This window comes from Esox lucius, chromosome 13 (genome assembly GCF_011004845.1).
Source record: "Esox lucius isolate fEsoLuc1 chromosome 13, fEsoLuc1.pri, whole genome shotgun sequence".
NCBI classification, from domain to species: Eukaryota; Metazoa; Chordata; class Actinopteri; order Esociformes; family Esocidae; genus Esox; species Esox lucius.
The window spans coordinates 8,439,581-8,461,169 of NC_047581.1; the positions used below are offsets into that span (position 1 = coordinate 8,439,581).

Below are 21,589 nucleotides of genomic sequence, written 5' to 3' on the forward strand. Positions count from 1 at the left end.
TCATGTAAGTATAAGTGTTTGTATCCTTTATTTTAAAAGGAAAACCTAAAATAATCCACAACAGGCACTGCAGCGCCTATAATTAACCATGAGGAATTAAAGATTGCGGAACCACTTCGACCGCATAGTCCCTCTAGTCGGACAGTTTTTGGAGTAGGACTTCTGTGGGTGTTTGTTTAGTTTTAGCACGACTAGCCAGGCGCTAAATATGTAAACATACTTCTTTGTTATTTCTGAAAACAACAACAAAATATGTTTTTATAACGTTACAGTAACTATGCTAGATGATCATGGCTGAAAACGAACTTCTGGCTTTCAGAGAGTGTTGGAAGCAAGAATTGACGCATAAAATCAAAGAGGATTCGAGTTCTAACGTAACTGGCCAAACAAGCCGGGAAGACTCTAAATTAAAACGATACTTTGAAGATTTTGGTCAGAACAGAAGTTTACTAAAAATAAGACATGATGCAGCATTACAGGGGAGAATAAAGGGAGGGAACGAGGCGGTTTTGTCGGCAGGAAAACCTCAAAAAGAGGACAAACCCGAGTATGTGTCGATAGCCGAGGGCTTGCTCGATGGAAGGACCAGTCCCTTGTTGGAGAGGATGCAGGAAGAGCGGTCTCGGAGGAAAAGACAATACCATAGTTTGACTAACGCGTGTAGCACGTCCCTACAACAGCAACCTCAGAGGAAAATAAACAAGGGTGACAAATTGGTTGATCAGTTCATACAAGACCTGGTAAGAGTAATCTTCTGGAGATAGCCCACCACTAGCCATTTTCTGGATATCAATTTTACCCGGGTTTTGCTCTATTTGCAGAATGAGACAAATGACATTCCCTTCTTTGACATTGAGCTGCCCTACGAGTTAGCTCTGAAGATCTTTCAGTATCTCAGTCGGAAAGAGCTGGGGCGATGTGCTCAGGTACAGAATACCCATCAGTAACATAAAACTCCTAGTTAACTTTTCCAGGTCTTAATATAGGCCCCACCATGTTTTTCCCCAAGCTTCTCAAACACAGACTACAGGAGACATTGATCACTCAATATTCATTACGTCCTCTCTGCTTCTTCCCCAGGTGAGCAAAGCGTGGGGGGTCCTGGCAGAGGATGAGGTGTTGTGGTTCAAAATGTGTCAGAAGGAGGGCTTTCACAGCAGTGCCTCTGTCTCTGACTCCCCCTGCTGGAAGAGCACGCTCCGTGACTGTAGGAGATCTGAGAACGCTGTGCGCTCCAACTGGAAGGTAGGGGGCTCAGTTTGCCTTAATGTTAAAACATTACCATGGTTATATTTTGAGAGAAAGTCACTGAGACCACTGGACCACCCTACACCATAACCACTGAACCTCCCTAGAACATAAACCACTGAACTATAAACCACTGGACCACCCTACACTAAAAACCATTGAACCATAAATCACTTGACCACCCTACAACATAAACCACTGAACCATAAACCGTTGGACCACACTACACCATAACCACTGAACTACCCTATAACATATACCACTGAAACATAAACCACTGAACCACAGTACACCATAAAACACTGGACCACCCTACACCATAAACCACAACCATAAACTACTGGACCACACTACACTAAAAACCATTGAACCATAAATCACTTGACCACCCTACAACATAAACCACTGGACCATAAACCACCTGAACACCATAAACCACTGAACCACCCTACGACATAAATCACTGGATCTCCCTACAACATAAATACAATTATAGGTAAACATACTTTACTACTGCACATGCAGCGTTTCCTAGGCCAGTAGGAAGTGGAGATTAAATGTGTACAGCAAAGTGGTAGTAGCCCAACCTTACAGTTCCTGTTCTGTATATGGGACTATGCTTCAATTTCTGGTTGTTTTTTTCAATCTCCTGTCCTGATGCAACACCCCATAAGGAAACATCAGCCACATTTACCATGTGTTACACGGTCCGTCCCGAACAGCTGGAATTGCTTTTTCGTCTCACTGAGAATGAAACGCACAGTCTTCATTTTTTTATTTGACAAAAAGTGGGGCCTACATGTTGGAGACGTGAGAGGAGGGCTTCCCTTTCAGACGTGTGTTGACTTAGATAAGAATGTGTGTGGAAATCTAATGACGTGGACCATTACAGTCTCAGTGGTCAAAGCATTGAGCTCAGAAAATGCTTTCCATGTCTTCCTATCCCTAGAACCGAGTGGGGTCGATAAGTCAACTGCAGTATGAGCTGGGCAAGGTGCTGTGCGATGTCAGTTCCTGTTGCGGCTATGTTGTCGCTGGGTAAGATTTTCAGAAGTGATTGGTCAGCCAACTTGTAAAACTGTTGCTTTTAGTTGTTGCTTGCTACATGCTTTCGTCCACGATAGACTAAACTAAATATGGGGTAATACACCAAATTAGGCTTGTTGTCACTTACCATTCAAATGTTTAAAGCACAGGTGTCAAACCGGTTCCACGGAGGGCCGAGTGTCTGCAGGTTTTCGCTCTCACCTTGTACCTGATTGATTAATTAGTTCACTAATTGGTTAATTTCTACCCCCACCTGGTTGTTCAGGTCTGACCTGGGAACCAATTTGAAGGAAAACCCAAAGACCTGCAGACACTTGGCCCTCCATGGAACCGGTTTGACACCCCTGGTTTAAAGCATTTTTTTAGGGTCAAAGGTCAATTTAGGTTAACTTTGCATAATTTAAATAGTAGAGCAAATATACTTAGGAGGCTCTTGTCCCTAGAAGATGCAGTGTGAACAAGCCTTTTTCTTCTTGAATCGTTACGCTTTAAGACCAGTCAACATGTAGATGTAAAAATACAGATGTATACAGCTTCAGTTGCTGTCAGTATCTCCGCCCAGATGTTCCAATCCTCACCAGTTAAGTGCTTGTTGTTCAGAAATATCTATAGTATGTATTTAGGATCTCCATTATCAGAATGGTACAGTCCTGATGAATGCAACAGTGGCATAATAAAGTAAGAGACTGAAGTAATAAATAAAACAATTCCATCAAAGGTTTACTTCATTACAGCAGGCACACAATTGCATAATAAGACACAAAGTTAATGGAATCCAGACATTTAGATGGGACTTATACATGCCAGTATTTATGTGTTTTGATATTGATTAAATAAATATTTGAATATGACAACCAACCAGGTCTTTGTGAGGTACAGCTCCAAGTACAATTTATAACCGCCCTATGAACACTCCTGTTCACTTTAGCTTTTTCCAACAATGTTTCCAACAATTCATTATCTAGGAAAATTGGACAGTTTGGAAATATTTCTACTAAAATAGCAACCACTTGTTGCAAACATCAACATACATTGTTCTATAATTAATGAATGCATATTTATTTCCCTGAAGGAAAATAATTATACAAATTATTTTTGATTTGTGACTTATTAACCTTATTCGATAAATTATTTTATTTGGACAGTGACTTTTACAATTAAAGTTGTATGTGAAATCTAACTTCTTTACGACCCCATCGTTCTTTGGTCTAGCATGGATGATCAATATATGGGGAGGGTAATTCAGATTATTCTGTTGTACTACATTTCTTCAGTTGCAAAATGTTCTGTAAAAATAGAAGCAAACGGTTTGTGACCGGCAGGGACTTACCTGAAAACTGCTGGGGCCAGTAGGGTTATTCCAGGAAGGTGGCTCAGTTGGTAAAGCATGACGCTTAAAAACATCAGCGTTGTAAGGTTATTCAGTACGAAAATTGTGACAAAATGTTTGTCCTACTGTTAATTGCTCTGAATAAGTGCCTGCTAAATTCCTAAATTGTAAATAGTGTGATATGAACCAGATCTGGTAAAGTTTGCGTCAAGCCGGGGCCCCCAGGGGCCAGTCTGATTAAATTCTCCCCAGGCCCCAGTGAACGCTGGCTCATTAGAGAATAACACATACAGGCCGATAGCTGTCTGCTGGTGCAGATGCTGTTGGGTTCATCTCTTCACACTAGGTGTTTTGTACAACAGATTTTTCCAATATTCCTCAATTAATTAGACAGGCTTGAGTGTTACAGGACCTGTTTGTTTTCTGCCGCATGCTAGGCAAACAACTATGTGAGATTTCTCTGACTTGTAATTCCAGTTGGCGAACCGATCGCATCCTGCCCGGTATTGATACGTCAGAAGTTTCTGCTGATGATTTGCAGGAGGGAATGTGCCAGACGAGGCCTTCGCTTCTGTTGATTCTTGGCTGAAGGATGATGCACTAATTATGGCATGTGTGTGCCGGTCGTTGCCTTCCTGAGAACCCTCCCCCACGCTCTTTAAGCGAGCGCAGCTTGTGAATGACAGCGTGAACGCTAGCTACCACCCCGCCGTCGTCCGTGCCCTCGTTAGCTGGCTAGCTCAGAGTGTTCATCTGGCAGCCCGGTGGTGGTCCTCTCTGCGGCACTGTTTCCGCAGCCCAGCCCAGCGCCCCTCCTGAACCACATCCAGGCTCCAGAACCAGAGGGGCTCTCCGTGTCTGAGGGAGCCCAGGGCATCTGGCGTTTGGGCTGGGGTGGTCGCGTCTTGTCCCGGGCCTGCTGCGAAGGACTCAGCTGCCGCTATACCCACCCCCTGGAAAGGCTGGCTTCTCGCTGCCAGGCCTTCGGTCTACAGAGTCCCTGATCCTTTTGAACCGACTCTACGCCCATAAAATGACATCAGAATTGCCTTTATTCATTTGCACCAACACAGAATTTCACTTTAATGGTGCTTATAGTGTTGGAAAACAGAGAGAATACATCCAATCTGTGTTTTCTTGGCATACGTTTATATGCTACAGGTTGTGAGTATATAATATAATGGGATATGAACTCACTGTATATTGTGGTGTAGAATTTTACTGTGATCCACTTCATGCATGTATCTTGACCCAGGGAGAACAGTTCTGAGTGACGTATAGTGCTGGTGTTGATGTGAAAGTTTCAAGGAGTCTTGTTAGTCTCTTGCAGATTGGGAAAGAACGTCCCCCATGCCTCTTAAACATGCTTGTCATTTCAATGCTGGGGGCATCTACTATATTATATATACTGTTTGCCTCTCAGGTACACTTCAGGTGACGTCAGACTGTGGGACACCCTCCACTGGGACTCGGCAGCCTCGTTCTTGAGGCCCAGCCCCGCGATGGTCGACGTCACCCCTCGGCCTCACGTCAGCCATGTCAGTGTGAACGACGGTGTGGCTGCGGCTGCCTATGACGACGGTGAGTTGGGGCGACCTCAGTTCTCTGGTCAACCCAGCGGCAAACTCGCTGGCTAGACTAATTTTCAGTTGAATGGAAGGGCGCCACCTGTTGGTGTGAAAGAAAGGGGTTTCCCAAACTCAGCCAAGGTTCACGTTTTAGTGTTTCTGCCCTGGCGCGACGCAGCTGATTCAGTTAATGAACACATGAAGAATCAGCTCGAATTGCTTGTTCGAATCGGCTGTGTAGTGCTAGGGCAAACACAAAACAAAAGTCCTGCACTGAGCCGAATGGCCGGGTTGATGGTGATAGAGGTTTTTGGTCGCCAGTTAACTGTGTGTTGGGCTCCGGCGTAGGGTGTGTGGACGTGTGGAGCACCGAGACAGGACAGGAGCCCGTCCACCACTTCCAGGTCCCTGGAAGGGTGCAGACCCTGTCTCTAAGCTCAGACAGCCCCACCTTGGCCACTGCTGCTGGGCTAGACGTCCGGCTGGACCAGCCTGATGACAGGGGCTACTGGAGGACCCTCTGCCAGGCAACCCTGCCCAAACCTGTGGGTGTACATTTGTCTCTTTTTCATAGACACTGTCTCTTTATCTGTCTCTCCTACAGACTGTCTGCCTGTCTCTCTTTAGCTCCTAAATACTGTCTCTCGATGTCTCTCTTTCTCCTCAACACCCTCTCTCTCTCCCTCTTTTCTCTGTCTTTCTAAATTGTTTGAAAAAGCAGCATGCTTGTTCAGGGATTACGATACCCTGGTAGAATGATTGGGTGTCTTCCACTAGTCTGCTTTTGTGATTCCTGATGTTTTCCAACCCTCGCTCTGTCCCAGTCGATCCCTTACTCACGGTACCAGTTCAATAACAACGCGACCTTTCCTTTGACAGCTGTAAGCAGGCCGAATAAAGTTGCTCTAACTTGTTCTAACAGAGACTCTGGTCCCAGGTGGAGTCCATGGTCCTGGTGCCAGGGTCTGGGGGGCGACGAGGGGACTCTGGCCCCCTGGTGGCCCTGTCCGCTGGGGAGACAGTGTACCTGTTGGCCCCCGAGTACCAGGAGCCCCGGGTGCTGCACACCGTCTACGGCCATCCGGTCACCTGTCTGGATGCCTCAGCCTCCCGCGCCGCCCTGGGGGTCAAGAGCAGCGGCTGGGCCATGAACGACGGAGGCAACAAGGTAGGACCAGTTCCACTTTGTTTTCTCACGGTTGTTCGTCCGATACTGAAGGAGTTCAGCCTCGCTTTTGTTCTGCTTTAAGAGGACAATGTAGTTAGCCAAGGCTAAGCCGAAACGAAATTCCAAAACGTTTACGTTGACAAATCGTCCGTCCTTGTGTTTTGCTTTCACGCGCAGTCTTTACAGGGTTTTAAACGTAAGACTTATACAAATTGCCAGTATATTATGTCACCTCGAAAACAATGCACCAGTCCTCGTGTTTGGAGTCTCTGAAAACCCAACGGGGCTGTGCACCTCAGCCTGGGGACCCTGGGACAGATAGGTGGAATCACGCCAGGGATTGTGGGTGTAGAAATAGTTGAACGACTCCTGCGGGGCCGTGTTCCTAATTACTGTAGTGTCACATTTACTCGCTTAACAACAAACACATAAACCACGTTTACTCTGATGTTCCCAAAGAAGCAGCTATTTGCATCTATTCCCAGACTACTTCTAAGGACCCTTCTAACCAAAGTCTGTCCCTTTATTTAACCCTCTACAGATTACATACCCCAGAGACAATACTCGGCTAGGGATCCAATTTGGCTGCGCTCCGCATTAGCCCCGCGCATTGTAAATCGTTGTCATGCTTTTAAGTAAATGTCATAGCGAATCGATACGAAAAGAAGTGGTTCGGCGTGCGTTTGGGACAGAATGCACATCTCGATTGTTTCAAAAACCCACTTACTTAAAACTGGTGGCTCTCTCTGGCACGCGTCTGAAAGTTGGACGTTTTGTTTAGGCACAGATGCTGGTACTTAAGTAATTAGTCGAGTGACTGGGGACCAGCTCCAAATGGAGCGTGATGTTTAGACAGATCTTTGGCAGACTCTGCACCTGACATCACTGAACTGTTTCATTGCTGATTATGTTATTTTAGCTCCGCGTGCCACGGAGAAGCGTGGATAGAATTTGGGGGATAACATTGCCATGGTCCTTTGTCTCAAGGTTACAGCTGAAACAAAGGAAATTGTACTCCAATAAAAGGAGATGTCATTGGTGGCCTCATAGAAAAGTTTGTGATATGTTTGTGTTTCTTCGCAAGGTTACAGGTAAACAGAATGATAAATTAAATGGTTATATTACACAACACGTCAAAAGTAAATTCTGGCATTTGAAGTGTCTAAAATCTAAATCAGAATCAAAAATTTTTTTATTGCCAAGTAAGTGGCGGTGGCGGCGGCGGTGGTGGTAAAAAAGGTATGAGTTTGAAAGTTTGACAGGTGTTGTACTGTCTAGGGTGAATCAGAAAATAAGTTGTTAATGATTGAATAAGTGTATCTGTAGAGAACAGAACACAAATTTGACGGGCCACGGGCTCAGCAATGAAACTAAAGTTAACACAAACATAGAATTCTAGTGGATGTTGGCGTTCTTGAATACACCCTCAACCATCTTGTTACAGTAAGTTACAAGATTTTGTCCAGTTGAGGGTTGTTTATGTACTTGATGAGGGGTAATAGATTTCTCCAGTTGAGGGGTTGTGTGTGTATGTGGGAGAGGGTTATAGTCAATTTGGTTCCGGGGGCATGTTCATGAGGCCTACTGCTGTAGGAAAGAAACTGTTCTTGTGGTGGGAGGTTTTGGTCCTGATAGACCTCAGCCTTCTGCCAGAGGGGAGAGAACTGAATAGTCCATTACCAGGATGAGAGGGATCAGCCCTAATCTTTGCCGCTTGCCTCCACGTTCTGGAGGTGTGTAGGTCATGTGGAGAAGGCAGGTTGCTGCCAATCACCCTTTCTGCAAAGCAGATGATGCATTGCAGCCTGCCTCCCAAGAGTAGTGGGGACAGGACACAGGGAGAAGAGTAGTGGGGACAGGACACATGGAGAAGAGTAGTGGGGACAGGACACAGGGAGAAGAGTAGTGGGGACAGGACACAGGGAGAAGAGTAGTGGGGACAGGACACATGGAGAAGAGTAGTGGGGACAGGACACATGGAGAAGAGTAGTGGGGACTGGACACAGGGAGAAGAGTAGTGGGGACAGGACACATGGAGAAGAGTAGTGGGGACAGGACACAGGGAGAAGAGTAGTGGGGACAGGACACATGGAGAAGAGTAGTGGGGACAGGACACATGGAGAAGAGTAGTGGGGACAGGACACATGGAGAAGAGTAGTGGGGACTGGACACAGGGAGAAGAGTAGTGGGGACAGGACACATGGAGAAGAGTAGTGGGGACTGGACACAGGGAGAAGAGTAGTGGGGACAGGACACATGGAGAAGAGTAGTGGGGACAGGACACAGGGAGAAGAGTAGTGGGGACAGGACACAGGGAGAAGAGTAGTGGGGACAGGACACAGGGAGAAGAGTAGTGGGGACAGGACACATGGAGAAGAGTAGTGGGGACAGGACACATGGAGAAGAGTAGTGGGGACAGGACACATGGAGAAGAGTAGTGGGGACAGGACACAGGGAGAAGAGTAGTGGGGACAGGACACAGGGAGAAGAGTAGTGGGGACAGGACACATGGAGAAGAATAGTGGGGACAGGACACAGGGAGAAGAGTAGTGGGGACAGGACACATGGAGAAGAGTAGTGGGGACAGGACACATGGAGAAGAGTAGTGGGGACAGGACACATGGAGAAGAGTAGTGGGGACAGGACACAGGGAGAAGAGTAGTGGGGACAGGACACATGGAGAAGAGTAGTGGGGACAGGACACAGGGAGAAGAGTAGTGGGGACAGGACACATGGAGAAGAGTAGTGGGGACAGGACACAGGGAGAAGAGTAGTGGGGACAGGACACAGGGAGAAGAGTAGTGGGGACAGGACACATGGAGAAGAGTAGTGGGGACAGGACACAGCCTTGGGGGGGAGCTGGTGCTGACGGTCAGGGGGTTGGACAAGGTGCTTTCCCAGCCTCACGTTGCCTCTTGTTGGACAGGAAGGCTGTGGTCCACCTGCATGCGGACTCGGGCACTCCCATTTAAAATAGCTTTTCCAGGGGCAAAGCAAGAATTATGGTGTTGAATGTGGAACTGAAGTCCACAAACAGGATTCTGGCATAGGTTCCAGGGGAGTCCAGATGCTGGAGGATTAAGTGAAGAGCCATGTTGGCTGTGTCGTCCACTGACCTGTTGGCTCTGTAGGCAAACTGCAGTGGGTCTAGTAGAGGGTTGGTGATGGTCTTGAGGTGGGACAGCACAAGATGCTCAAATGACTTCATAACCACAGAGGTCAGGGCGATGGGTCTGTAGTCGTGAAGTCCTGTGATCCTTGGCTTCTTGGGGACTGGGATGATGGAGGACTTGAAACAGGCCAGGATGAAGCATGTCTCCAGTGAGGTGTTGAATATGTTAGTAAACACATCAGAAAGCTGATCTGCACAGTTCTTAAGGGTGGATGGACAGACACAATCAGGCCCTGCTGCTTTCCGGGGGTTCTGTCTCTTGAACAGTCTGTTAATTCCGTAATTAAATAAATCCAGCATTGTTTCACTATTCATATGTTTTAAATATTCAAAAATCACAAATGTTGTAGACAACCGTTCATTGTTAGGGTAGCAACATTGTTAACCGGTTTAGCTTTGACTTATCTTTTGTTTCCTTACCTCGTTACAGAGCTAGCAAGCTAGTTCATCCTCTCTGAATTATGCCAATTCATGATTATCATGTTCTTCCCTTTCCTGATTTAACTTAAAAATGTAAACTTTTAATCAGCTTTAACAAGTCTACCCGTCTCCGAGTGTTTCTGACAACATTTTCCCGCTGTGAAGAGGGAAGTAAGAATTGCCAAAAGACTCTGGCGAGACCAAATGTGTCATTTCGTGAGAAGACATATGCCGTAATTAAAAGCTGTGAATAAAACGGAGCTGGCATCCAGGGTTTTTATCTCTCTCCCTCACACCGAGCAGTGAGTCATCAATCTGAATTTGTTTTGCTTTTGTATTAGCTTGTTTTTGCTTTTTTTGTATGTTGACACGGATTGTCTTTGTAGTGGATCAAGGTCAAATCACGTCTGTCTGCTTTTCTGTCCTCTAATTGGCCTTGTTGTTCAATGTATTAATGTGTTTGTGTGTGTCTATTGGCCCCTGTCTGTCTGTCTGCCTGGTGTATGTCTGTTTTGCAGTCTGTCTGTCTGATGTCTACAATGGTCAGTCTGTGTGAGTCAGTCTCCAGGTCCTCATTACAGCTCCATCTCCCCTGCCAGTGGACCTGGGGGTCTGGGCATCTGCTCGGTGCTCTGCTGGGCTCCTGGTCCCCTGTACCCGCAGGCCAACCTGATGGAGCGGGCCAAACCACGGCTTAGACATAGAATACACCCGTTACATAGATTTCCCACCACAGAGCCATGACATGTTTAGGAGAAAGTGCGGCATCTTCTGTTGATGCAATGGTCTTGATCAAGTTGTAGCAGGTCTGAGTTGCTGATGATGGTTACCTTTGAACTCTTAGACTGTTTTCTACATCAGATTTCCATTTAAAAGTATTTGCTTGAACAATGCATCCATTTGAGAATAGTTAAAAGACATTTTCCTTTAATTCCCAAACAAAGGGATTGGTCGAGGGATCCATTTAGGATATAGTAGATAATAATAGATGCGTTTTCCTTTTGTATAAAAATCCCACTAGGAATCAGACGCACCAGACTCATTAACCCTCTGACTCCACACTAGACAAGCCAACACATGCTGTCGTCTCCTGCAGGTGACAGCTACTTCGTATCATTGCTGCTTTGACCTGCTTTTTAATCAAATTCCCTCAAAAACGCTGATGACAGGCAGAAATCTCCCGTACCCTCCTTATCTTGTGTGTGTGTGTGTGCGTGCGTGCGCGCGCGTGTGTGATTTTTGGCTGGTTCCGCTCCGGGCCAGCTCACAATTAAGGCTGCCTGGCCCAAATAGGAGACACAAAACAGCTGGCACCTTCTCAAGCCTTACATCATGCTGCCTGCTTTCCCCCCTCTCCTTCCACCTGTCTACCCTCCCTCTTTCTTTCTGCCTGTCTCTTTTTCAGTCCTTCACCCATTCCCTCCCTCTCTTTCTTTCTGCCTGTCTCTCTGTTTCAGTCCTTTACCCATCCATTCCCTCCCTCTCTTTCTTTTTCTCTCTTTCTTTCTGCCTGTCTCTCTGTTTCAGTCCTTCACCCATCCATTCCTTCCCTCTTTCTTTCTGCCTGTCTCTCTGTTTCAGTCCTTTACCCACCCATTCCCTCCCTCTTTCTTTTTCTCTCTTTCTTTCTGCCTGTCTCTGTTTCCGTCCTTTACCCATCCATTCCCTCCCTCTCTTTCTTTTTCTCTCTTTCTTTCTGCCTGTCTCTCTGTTTCCGTCCTTTACCCATCCATTCCCTCCCTCTCTTTCTTTTTCTCTCTTTCTTTCTGCCTGTCTCTCTGTTTCAGTCCTTTACCCATCCATTCCCTCCCTCTCTTTCTTTTTCTCTCTTTCTTTCTGCCTGTCTCTCTGTTTCAGTCCTTTACCCATCCATTCCCTCCCTCTCTTTCTCTCTTCTCTCCTCAGTTTAATGTCCTTATCTAGTGCCTCATTTATTCACCACCCCCACCCCCTGTCTGACCGTCGGCTAGTTTTTTTCCATGTTGTTTTGAAAGATAACAGCTCATGCCACTAATTGACCAATTATAATAGCCAGATTACATCATTTTAAGAACATTTAAACATGTTTTTTTATGGGAATGGAGGACAAACTATGAATTGGTGTCTTTGAGTTTTATTCTAGCTGTTTTTGGTAAGAAAACGTAATGTTCTGCTACAATGAAATAAAATCAATAGCTAATCTCTTTTGGTGCTGCTCTTTGGTGTCTTATTTTTGGAGTCTGTTTCTGGAATGGTTATTTACGCAGCTGTGTCCAGATGGACCTACAAACGGTATTAAGACCTCTGATAAACCAACACCAATCAAGGAAAACGTGACTATATTTATGACTGTATTTGCCTTTAAAGCAATCTCTGTTGTAATGGTACAAATAGAGCGGTTAAAAGACCCTCGTAAGACCTTACAGTAAAACAGAAGGATGTATTGCAAAAGGAAATATGAGAATGGGAATGTACTGGAATAGGTGGGTTAATCTGTAGACATCTAAATGTCGGAATGAAGATTGGCATTGATAGGCTGATGGAAATCAGTACATGCAGAAACATGTTACATGCAGTGACTAGTGATGTCCTACACACCAGTTACACAGCCTTTATATTTTGCTGTCTAAAGCTGCCTTAAAATGACATGTCTAACGGGAATCACAGAGTTAACGGTTTATGGAAGCAACTACAGCAACCATTACAGCTGTGAATTTCTTTTAATTATGTGAGTTTGGACACATTCAGGTTATCTATTGAAAAACCTAAGCTAAACGTCATTGGAGCCGGATTCTATAGTCAAATGTCTTGTGTTGATGAGATGAGACGCTTCCTTGTTGGCATGGAGGGGAAGTGTAATTTTAGTTTCAGATACTTTCAGACCCCCCTCGGGACAGAAAGTACAGAGTTTTGAATATACATGCTGGAGGAAAATGTTGATGTACATGCTAGTGGCTTACACGTCTACATTGTCAGAATTTTTTGGGGCTTTGTATGCCAGCCTTCACCCATCTCCCCTTTTGCACTTTGTCTGATAGTCTGATATGATAGTCTCATAGTCTGATTCTTTTCCTGGTTTGAACCAGATATTTTTCTCATGATGAGGTTCCATCTGTTCTCTCTCACCCTCTCCTTCTTGCTTTTGTCATCAGCTAACAGTCTCTTGATCTCCACTGTCACCTTCCCTGCCTCGGCAGAGATTAGTGTTCTTATTTTGCTGTCTTCCAGAGTTTGTCTGTCTGCTGCCCTTCCTCTCAGTTTCTTCAGCATATTTCTCACACTTTCATTCTCTGCTATTTGCCATGTGTTCTCCACTGTCACCTACCTTTGCCAAGTGCAGTAGGTTTTGCATCTTCAGTTTTGTCATCTTGACTTCTATCTTTTCTCGGTTTGAAATTGCACTTCCTCTTTTTTTCCTAGGTTCTATTGCTTGTGTTGTACATTGATAGAGGCCCCAGTTTCCACTATCTTGCTCAGCAGCTCTTTTACTGGCCTTAGGCGTTCTTGTTCCTTCCTCATCTTATTGACTTCGTCCAGCATATCTCTCTATAGCTTTTAAGCATTCAGACCTTTCATTCAGTACTTTGTAGAAGTGCCTTTGGCAGAGATCATAGCTTTGAGTCTTCTTGAGAATGCCTCTACCAGCTATGCACAGCTGGATTTGGGCAGTTGCTCCCTGTCTTCCTTGCAGATTCTCTCAAGCTCTGTCAGACTGGATAGGGAGTGTTGTTGAACTGCAGTCTTCAGGTCTCCCCACAGTTCAATGGGATTGAAATTTGGGCTTTGTCTGGGACACTCAAGGACATTCACAGACCCTAGCATAGTGTTGGTTATGTGCTTTGGGTTGTTGTCATGCTGAGAGATTAATCTTCCCCCAAGTCGGATAACCTCTTTAAGAGTGTACAGGTCTTCTTCAAGGACCTATGAGTATCAAATACTTATGTCATGCAATAAAATGCAAATTAATTATTTAAAAATTACAGACTTCTACATGTTTTGTAAGTAGGAAAACCTGCAAAATCGGCAGTGTATCAAATACTTGTTCTCCCCACTGTAGATGAGTATGTGGATTTTTTAATCATGTCCAGTAAATTCCACCGGTGGACTGAGTTCTAACAGCCTGGGTTGGGTAGGTTACTTTTTAAATGTAATCAGTTACAGTTACAAGTTACCTGTCCACTTTTGTAATCATTTACGTAACTTGTAGATTACTCAAAATCAGTAACGTAATCTGATTACTTTGAGGCATTAGAAAACAAATAGAAATAGCCTATAACCAGTTGTACACCCTTTGCGGGATCAGTCAGTGTTTTACATAGTAAGTTCACATAGCTGGCCAAAAACGGAATTTGCATTTTAACTTATGGGTTTTGAACAGCCTTTGGAAAGGGTTTCTAAACCATTGCATTCTACTTCAGTATGATTGGGCTACATCTCTACATTACACGCTCAAGTTGTTAGATATTCAGTTGTTCTAATTTATCCAATAACCCTCAATCTTCCAGAATCTGGCCGTTAATCTGAACCCAAAAACGTTATTTGTTTTATTTATGTTTATAATAGCTTCAAAACACTGTTGAAAAAGAAATTGAGTTCTCTAAAAGGGTATTGACATTGTTGTATATAAAAATTAAGATAGCCGTAGCTTTTCGCACGTAATCTACAGTTGTCTGAGGTTTTTCACCACAACCACTAACATTGTCAAAACGCTGGAGACACCCTAGGCACGCGAACGCACACAAATACGTTTTATCCGCGTGAACATAACATGATTAGGGCCACCAGCAATTGATTTTCAAATGATAGAAATAAACTGTGATTATACAAGTGCACTCTTAGCTTTAAGTCAATGTTGTCAGCAGCCAATGATAACCAATGGATGCAATATTCTGAGAGGCAAAGCAAGCAGAATCACATGGCCTACCTGTATGGACGGAGTTCAGGTGGTTGCGTCAAATGCATATCATCATCCTTCGGCAGAGAGCTTCCCAACACACCTTTTCTCCTTAAATATCGTGATTAATTCCATATAATGTTTTATCTTGAAGGCAGCCCATGTTACAGCCAACAAATAGTTGCCTAATCTTCAAAAACTTTTTCTCTCTGAGTTTTTCAGTGCAACTCTTCTCGGCTGTGTTGTTCGGTTCATTTGACAAATAAAACTTGAAAACTGAACTATATAATATATTACACTTGAACTAATATATACCACGAGGTAGGCCTATCGCCTATAATTGTTCTGAGAATGCGCTGAGTAGATAAATTAATCACTTTTAAATGAGTCTGCTAATATAGATAGACACTGTTTTTACCATTTCAACTAGCGCTTTATCAGTCACTAAACTGCGTATGCGCGTCCAAGTTTGCGCGCATGATGATCACACACACAACAGCTGAGGCGCTCAGTTGTTATTTTGATTCAAATAACAATGTTTTTAAAACATTAAATTATTAATTATTTCACGCACACTCTTTCAATTGAAGTAATCCAAAAGTAATAATATTGTTTTTCAAAAGTATCTGTACTCCGATTACAATATTTTAGTTGGTAACGTAACAGATTACAGTTACTGTTTTTTTGTAATCCGTTACTCCCCATCTCTGATCACAGCAAAGACACAGGATGCATTTGAGCTAAATTGGCATCCTTTGACTTTGTCATTATGGGGCATTGCATTTTGCTTAATTGCAGAAAAGAGGTGACAAATTAACAAAGTGTCACAGTAAGGTGTAACCTCAGGCCTCAAAATCTCACATAGATGTTCAGTTGGGTTGAGATCTGGGGACTGCAAAGGCTGTATGGAAGCATCTGTATTCGTTATGTTCTACCACTAATCTATTGAGTTTTCTTTAATTCGGCTGTATATTTAATCAATCCTAAATTAAGTCTATAACAAAAATGTGGAGTGAATGCAGCGACCTGCATATTTTTAAGTTAATTTTATAATGTACATACTTAATTTTATCTCAGAATAATTGTTATTTTCTAGTCATTTCTACTGAGTACATCTATTTTGAGTCATGTCCATGAATCAGAAACCCATTTTGCACATTATGTTCTAACTTACCCTTAAGCAGTAAGTAGCAAATGGATATGCTGTTCTGAAGGTTGTGACCTAGGGTTGTTAGGTTATAGTGACATATTCATATTAATAATGTTAGAACTTGCATTTAGATCAAAAACTGAAAGCAACAATGTAACCTTGTGCTACTGCACAGCCATTTGGGCCGGGGAATGTGTAGAATGAGATCGTACTCTACGTTTTGAAAGTGAAAGAGATTTTTATACATTTCTATTACAAAATGACTAGGAAATACATAAGGTAAATGTGTTTATTGTGTAATAACCAGTTATTATTTGGTGGAAGCACATTTAACAGTCATTACTTCTATAAATGATACAGTAAAACTCTACCAACGCCTAAGGCTACATTTGTTTCCATTTATGGAAAACCTTATTCATACTATGTCCCATTCTTAAACAGATTTAGGGACTAAACCTTTTAAGAATCTTCACCTCTTAGAAAGCCATTTGGTTGTTTCGATGGCATTGTATCCCAGGGTTAGGTTTTCATAAGACTGAGACTTGCTTCCTCTGAAAGAACACACACCTTTAAACTATAGTCCAGTGGCTGTGACGACGTGTTGTCTGTTGCCTACCTGATAAAAGCACACTGAATTCCTGTCTAAATGTTAGGCGATATAAAGTGATGAGTTTAGCAGATCAGGCAGACATTCTCAAAGGGATTTTAATTTGCCACACTTCTGAAAGGCATCTTGGGAGATTCATAATGGCATGCATTATTCATTAGCTCCCAGACATTGCCAATGCGTGTGCGTGCATGTGACAACAAAATTGTCAGATTCTGCCGCGGCTGGATTTAGCCTAGTTCACTATGGCTTTCCCACTCAGCTCAAGTTGCTACCGAACAACTCCATCTGTATATTGAATGTGCTCATCTGTGGATGCAGGATAAATAGGCATGTCAGTAGCAAAATTAGCCTTTGCCAAATGACTTGCTGTTCTTATGCCTTGACTCTGTTTATATTCAAGTGGCGACAACGGTAGCCAGTGGAGGAGTCAACTTTCTCTGGCATTGTGTGTGTTCAGATCCAGGTGTACAGCCTCGATACGGGCCAGTCGGAGGTATCTGTGGGGAACGCGGCGGGGGACTTCTCCTGCATCAACCTGAGAGACAGCCCCGCTCACCTGCTCGTCTGTGGAAACAAAGACAGGAGGTACGGGTCTGCGTTTCTCACCACTACAGCTGTAGGTACAACACATGTCGCACAGACACTAGACCACAACACACACACACCCCACATAAAAACAGACAGAAACATGGCACACAAATGCACACACGCTTAGTCGTTAAAAATTGGTCACACATACTTTTGCCTGACAGATTTTATCACCAAAGTACTGCCAGTGTCTCCCTTGGGTAAACCTTTGGGTTTTTGTCCCAGGCAGTTCTGTTGATCACAACACAATCACACCTGATTAGGAACACTGGAACCCAGAGGTACAAGCAGACTACTAGAGTGGGGAGCAGGTGTTTGGAAAGTTGTGTAAAGAAAAGCAATTTTCCGCACCTCCTCTGGCTAACCTTCAGAAAACAAAGCATCGGGAAGGCATTATATGAAAGCAACAGAGCGAGCGAGAATGAAAACGAGACGGAGAAAGAGAAGGCTGATGTAATAAGCGTTTGGAAGGAGAAGGAGAGAGGGAGCGTTTGTGTGTAGTTTCTGTGTCTGTGTGTAGTTTCTGTGTGTGTGTGTCTGTGTGTGTCTGTGTGTGTCTGTGTGTCTGTGTGTGTGTGTGTGTGTGTGTGTGTGTGTGTGCGCGCGGGGGTGTATTATGTGCAGCCAGCCCATCACACGGGGATATTTGTATGGTAGACATCAGGGAGACGGACACAGTTGCCCAGTGGCCTCTCCATTCAGCTGCGGTACTCTCTAACAAACAGTCTCTGTCTTACTCTCTCACACACCACATCTGCAACCTGGCTCGGTGTGAGAAGAAGAAAGGGACACAAAAGAGGGCCTTCCTCATCTGCACTTGTCCCTGACAGCGGGCCACGGGTTGGCAGGTGAAAGAACGGCGCTTTTGGCAAAACCATTACCAATCAAACTCCCGCTGCTGCTTTCGGCACCGAATTTCCAAAAGCAAGGAAAGCATGCGTTGGCCACAGAGGTCCCCCCCCCCCCGGTCAGATAGAACCGCAGACGGAGCTAGAGACTCTTACCTTTGTCCCTCTCTCTGATGAAGTAGTCTAGTACAGCGTCGGTCGGAGGCCAACTTGGCCCAGACCTTGGTTTGGCCCGGCCTAATGTGCCGCAGGGAGGCCAAGGGGCCGGGCACAATGGGCCGGCGGAGAGATGGGAAGGCAGGCTCTGCTCTGGCTGTCCATTAGGATGGCCAAAAGCCAGGGCCCTAATGCGACTTCCTTCTTTACTCCTCCACCTCCTCTCGGAATGAGTGGTCTCTCTCTTTCTCTCTCTCTCTCTAGCACTTTCTTTCCAGATCATTCCAGGGTGCAAATGTGGGTCCCAATAAGGCCGGGCCTGTCTGGAATACGACCGGATCTATCTGCCCAACAAACAGGAAGTCTTGTGGGGTGGGGTGGGGGTGCAGAGGGAGTGATGGGGCTGTTGCCACGTTCGTGCGGGTGGTCTCGTGCCTGTAGGAAAGAAAATGAGCCCGCCTGCCTCGTCTCCCTTGAGGCTTAACTGGCTTTCCGCCTGATTGAATCAAAGGTAATCTCATATGAAGTCTGTGGTAAAAACATCCAATAGTTAGCAAGTGTAGCATTCAACCTGCCATTGTTGACACCGACGGGACATTAATATGACACGTGGCTGTATGGCGGTCCATGTCATGGGTACAAGTCCGGCTGGTACGGATAACACTCATCCATTGCTGTGCCCTCAAGTAGAAAACAAGGATCGGGCTGATTAATGTGAAGTAGCTTGTCCCCTGGCAGCTCCGGGGTAAACCGGGGCTCCGTCCAAACATTAGATTGATGATCGTCGCAAACGGCCAGACGGTTACATCTAATCCCCTTCTCTGTAGCGCGAACGCCCACGGAGCCACGCCATGCCAGGGCTGTGGTCAAATGCAGTGCATGGCATAGGGAATAGGGTGCCATTTGAGCCGTTGACCGATGTCTCGACGTATGTCTTTGTTACAACGCAAATGCCCATTTAGCAATGCAAACCTGATTCATTTAATTTCTCGAGGCGGTAATTAAATCGGTTCATCCCCCGCCTAAATAAATTCAATTTGTGTAATGAACTTTTGGGATGCTTTTAGCATGGAGTCATCCGCCGGCTGCTATGTGGTGGGACCCAATAAACCAAAGCAGTGATGGTGGCAGATGGGGGTCCGGAGGTCCGAGCTGCACGCGTAGCTTGTCAATCCGCATCCAAAAAACCTCTATGTTTTATTAGCGCTACGAAAACACTGCGTTCAGCACATAACACGCTAAATAGTTGTGGCTTTGGTTCGCGGAGCGTGATTGAAGTAATTAAAGCGTTTGTTTATAAGAGAGCGGATGCAATTGGATGGAGAGCCCCTCGATGCCACCTGCCATTGATGATCCTGTCCGTTGGCCTGTGTCCCTGATGATCTTGCGTTATGTCTCGTTGTTTTTCTGGTCCATTGTTCACCAAGTTACCTTGTAAATTTGTGGCCTGAGTCTCATCCTGTTGGTTCTGTCTTGCCAGCTCCCACCTTTCCACTCATTGTCGTCCCAAAGGATGACAGGCAGAAAAAGCACAAGCAGATCTTGAACCAGGCTAGGAAAAATGGCGGTGGTACATTCACTATGGTTTTCGTGTGGAGATCCTATTACATTGTTCTAATTTCAATTTTTATGGGTTTCCTCTTGAGTATATAGCCACAAAGTCAAAATTGTCAACATTGTTAAAAAATGTAAATAATAAAGTCTTAATTTAGGGGTTAATCACATGATTAGTAATGGTACATAGGCCTTAACATAACAGTTAAGAGTGTAGAAATGATGTTATGGCTTCAGAAGCTTGTGACTGTCATCACTTTCTGCCACATCAGTTCCCGTGTTGTTTCAGGGTGAGAGTGTTTGACCTGCGATCTGGCTCGTCAGTGATATCACTGTACGCCCACCACATGGGTGTGACCTCCGTTCAGGCGGACGATTGGAAGATTGTGAGCGGTGGAGGCGAGGGACTGGTCTGCGTCTGGGAGATGCGGATGGGAGCTAAACTGTGGGAGATGCACAACAGGTCTGTTTCGTTGCTCTCTTCCTACATTAATTTATTGTTGCCACAAAGAATGTGTGTGCCTTGCATTTCTCGTCACTGTTACTTATTCAGAAAAAAGTCATCAAAATGCAGCCAGTCCCTATCATCCAAACAGGAGGCTGTGGTGGCTCTGTTGATTTAACACTTTTTAGCGCCTAGTGAAGGGTGTTTGTCTGTGATGTGTGAGGCATGAGAGAGTGAAATCAATCACATTGTCCATCCTAAAACATGCTGTTGGTTGTATTTTCCTGCTGTCTGTTTGCAGGCACCCGGTCAGACACGTTCGGTTCAATGCTAGCACCCTGGTGACGGCCAACATCCCAGACGAGAAATCTCCGCGAGGGGCCTGCATCACAGATGATGACCTCACCGCCCACCGCAGGTAACTAATAATACCCGCCGACACGATCAAATCTACACACAACACTACTGACTAAACCACATGACACAGAAAGAAGTCTGCATAGATGTACACTGTGTTTCATCCTATGAACTTAGTCTTGTTGTGACATCCGCATTACAGACACAGGGGGGTGATCTGCCACTACGACTTCTCAGAGGACTCGATCTCCCAGGACCATGTTCTGCCTATCTGCAGGTCCAACTATGTGGAGTCATCTGGCTACAACTACAACATCGGCCTGGCCGTTCCCTATGACATTCTGTCTGGCTCTCACCCATCTCACTGACCACCACCACAGGCCCTGTAGACACCCCCCCTCCCCCCCCCACACACACCACCAGCGGCCCTGTAGACCACTCCACTACCACCACCATCAGCCCTGTAGATCACCACCAGCCCTGTAGACCACCACCACCACCAGCCCTGTAGACCACCCCCCCACCACCACCATCAGCCCTGTAGATCTCCACCAGCCCTGTAGACCACCACCCCACCACCACCACCAGCCCTGTAGACCACCCCCCCACCACCACCATCAGCCCTGTAGACCACCACCCCACCACCACCACCAGCCCTGTAGACCACCCCCCCACCACCACCATCAGCCCTGTAGATCTCCACCAGCCCTGTAGACCACCACCCCACCACCACCACCAGCCCTGTAGACCACCCCCCCACCACCACCATCAGCCCTGTAGACCACCACCCCACCACCACCACCAGCCCTGTAGACCACCCCCCCACCACCACCACCAGCCCTGTAGACCACCCCCCCACCACCACCACCAGCCCTGTAGACCACCCCCCCACCACCACCACCAGCCCTGTAGACCACCACCCCCACCCCCCCATCACCGGGCCTGTAGACAGTACGTGGACTATACCACACATAACAGTGGAAACCAGTTTTTATTTTAATTAGTACCTATTTTTAATTATTTTTAAAGGTTTCCGTGGACTGTGAATGGGTTTG

At 45.4% G+C, this 21,589-nt stretch overlaps 1 protein-coding gene across 4 annotated transcripts; it reads left to right on the forward strand.

Moving 5' to 3' along the window:
• Positions 1-115: 115 nt before the first annotated feature.
• On the forward strand, positions 116-21,023 carry fbxw8 (F-box and WD repeat domain containing 8). Of its 4 annotated transcripts, none has more exons than XM_010894767.5 (11): positions 134-740; positions 822-926; positions 1,081-1,245; positions 2,198-2,286; positions 5,049-5,206; positions 5,542-5,738; positions 6,131-6,361; positions 17,044-17,171; positions 20,022-20,195; positions 20,479-20,595; positions 20,737-21,023. In XM_010894767.5, the coding sequence occupies exons 1-11, from the start codon at positions 285-287 to the stop codon at positions 20,900-20,902; spliced, it is 1,986 nt and encodes a 661-aa protein (XP_010893069.2). In that variant the 5' UTR covers positions 134-284; the 3' UTR covers positions 20,903-21,023. The 4 variants fall into 4 exon arrangements, with proteins under 4 accessions (XP_019908535.2, XP_019908534.2, XP_010893069.2 ...); XM_010894766.5 differs by having other exon boundaries at positions 135-740; positions 6,116-6,361; XM_020052976.3 differs by lacking the exons at positions 20,479-20,595; positions 20,737-21,023 and adding an exon at positions 18,443-18,689 and having other exon boundaries at positions 116-740; positions 6,116-6,361; positions 20,022-20,134.
• The last annotated feature ends 566 nt before the right edge of the window (positions 21,024-21,589 follow it).

What these genes read in the sequence shown, in the direction of transcription:
- fbxw8 (XM_010894766.5), top strand. Translation starts at nt 285, where the DNA reads ATGATCATGGCTGAAAACGAACTTCTGGCTTTCAGAGAGTGTTGGAAG. An exon ending in AGGCAACCCTGCCCAAACCT is followed by an intron (nt 5,739 to 6,115) that starts GTGGGTGTACAT and finishes TTGTTCTAACAG; the next exon opens with AGACTCTGGTCCCAGGTGGA. An exon ending in TGAACGACGGAGGCAACAAG is followed by an intron (nt 6,362 to 17,043) that starts GTAGGACCAGTT and finishes GTGTGTGTTCAG; the next exon opens with ATCCAGGTGTACAGCCTCGA.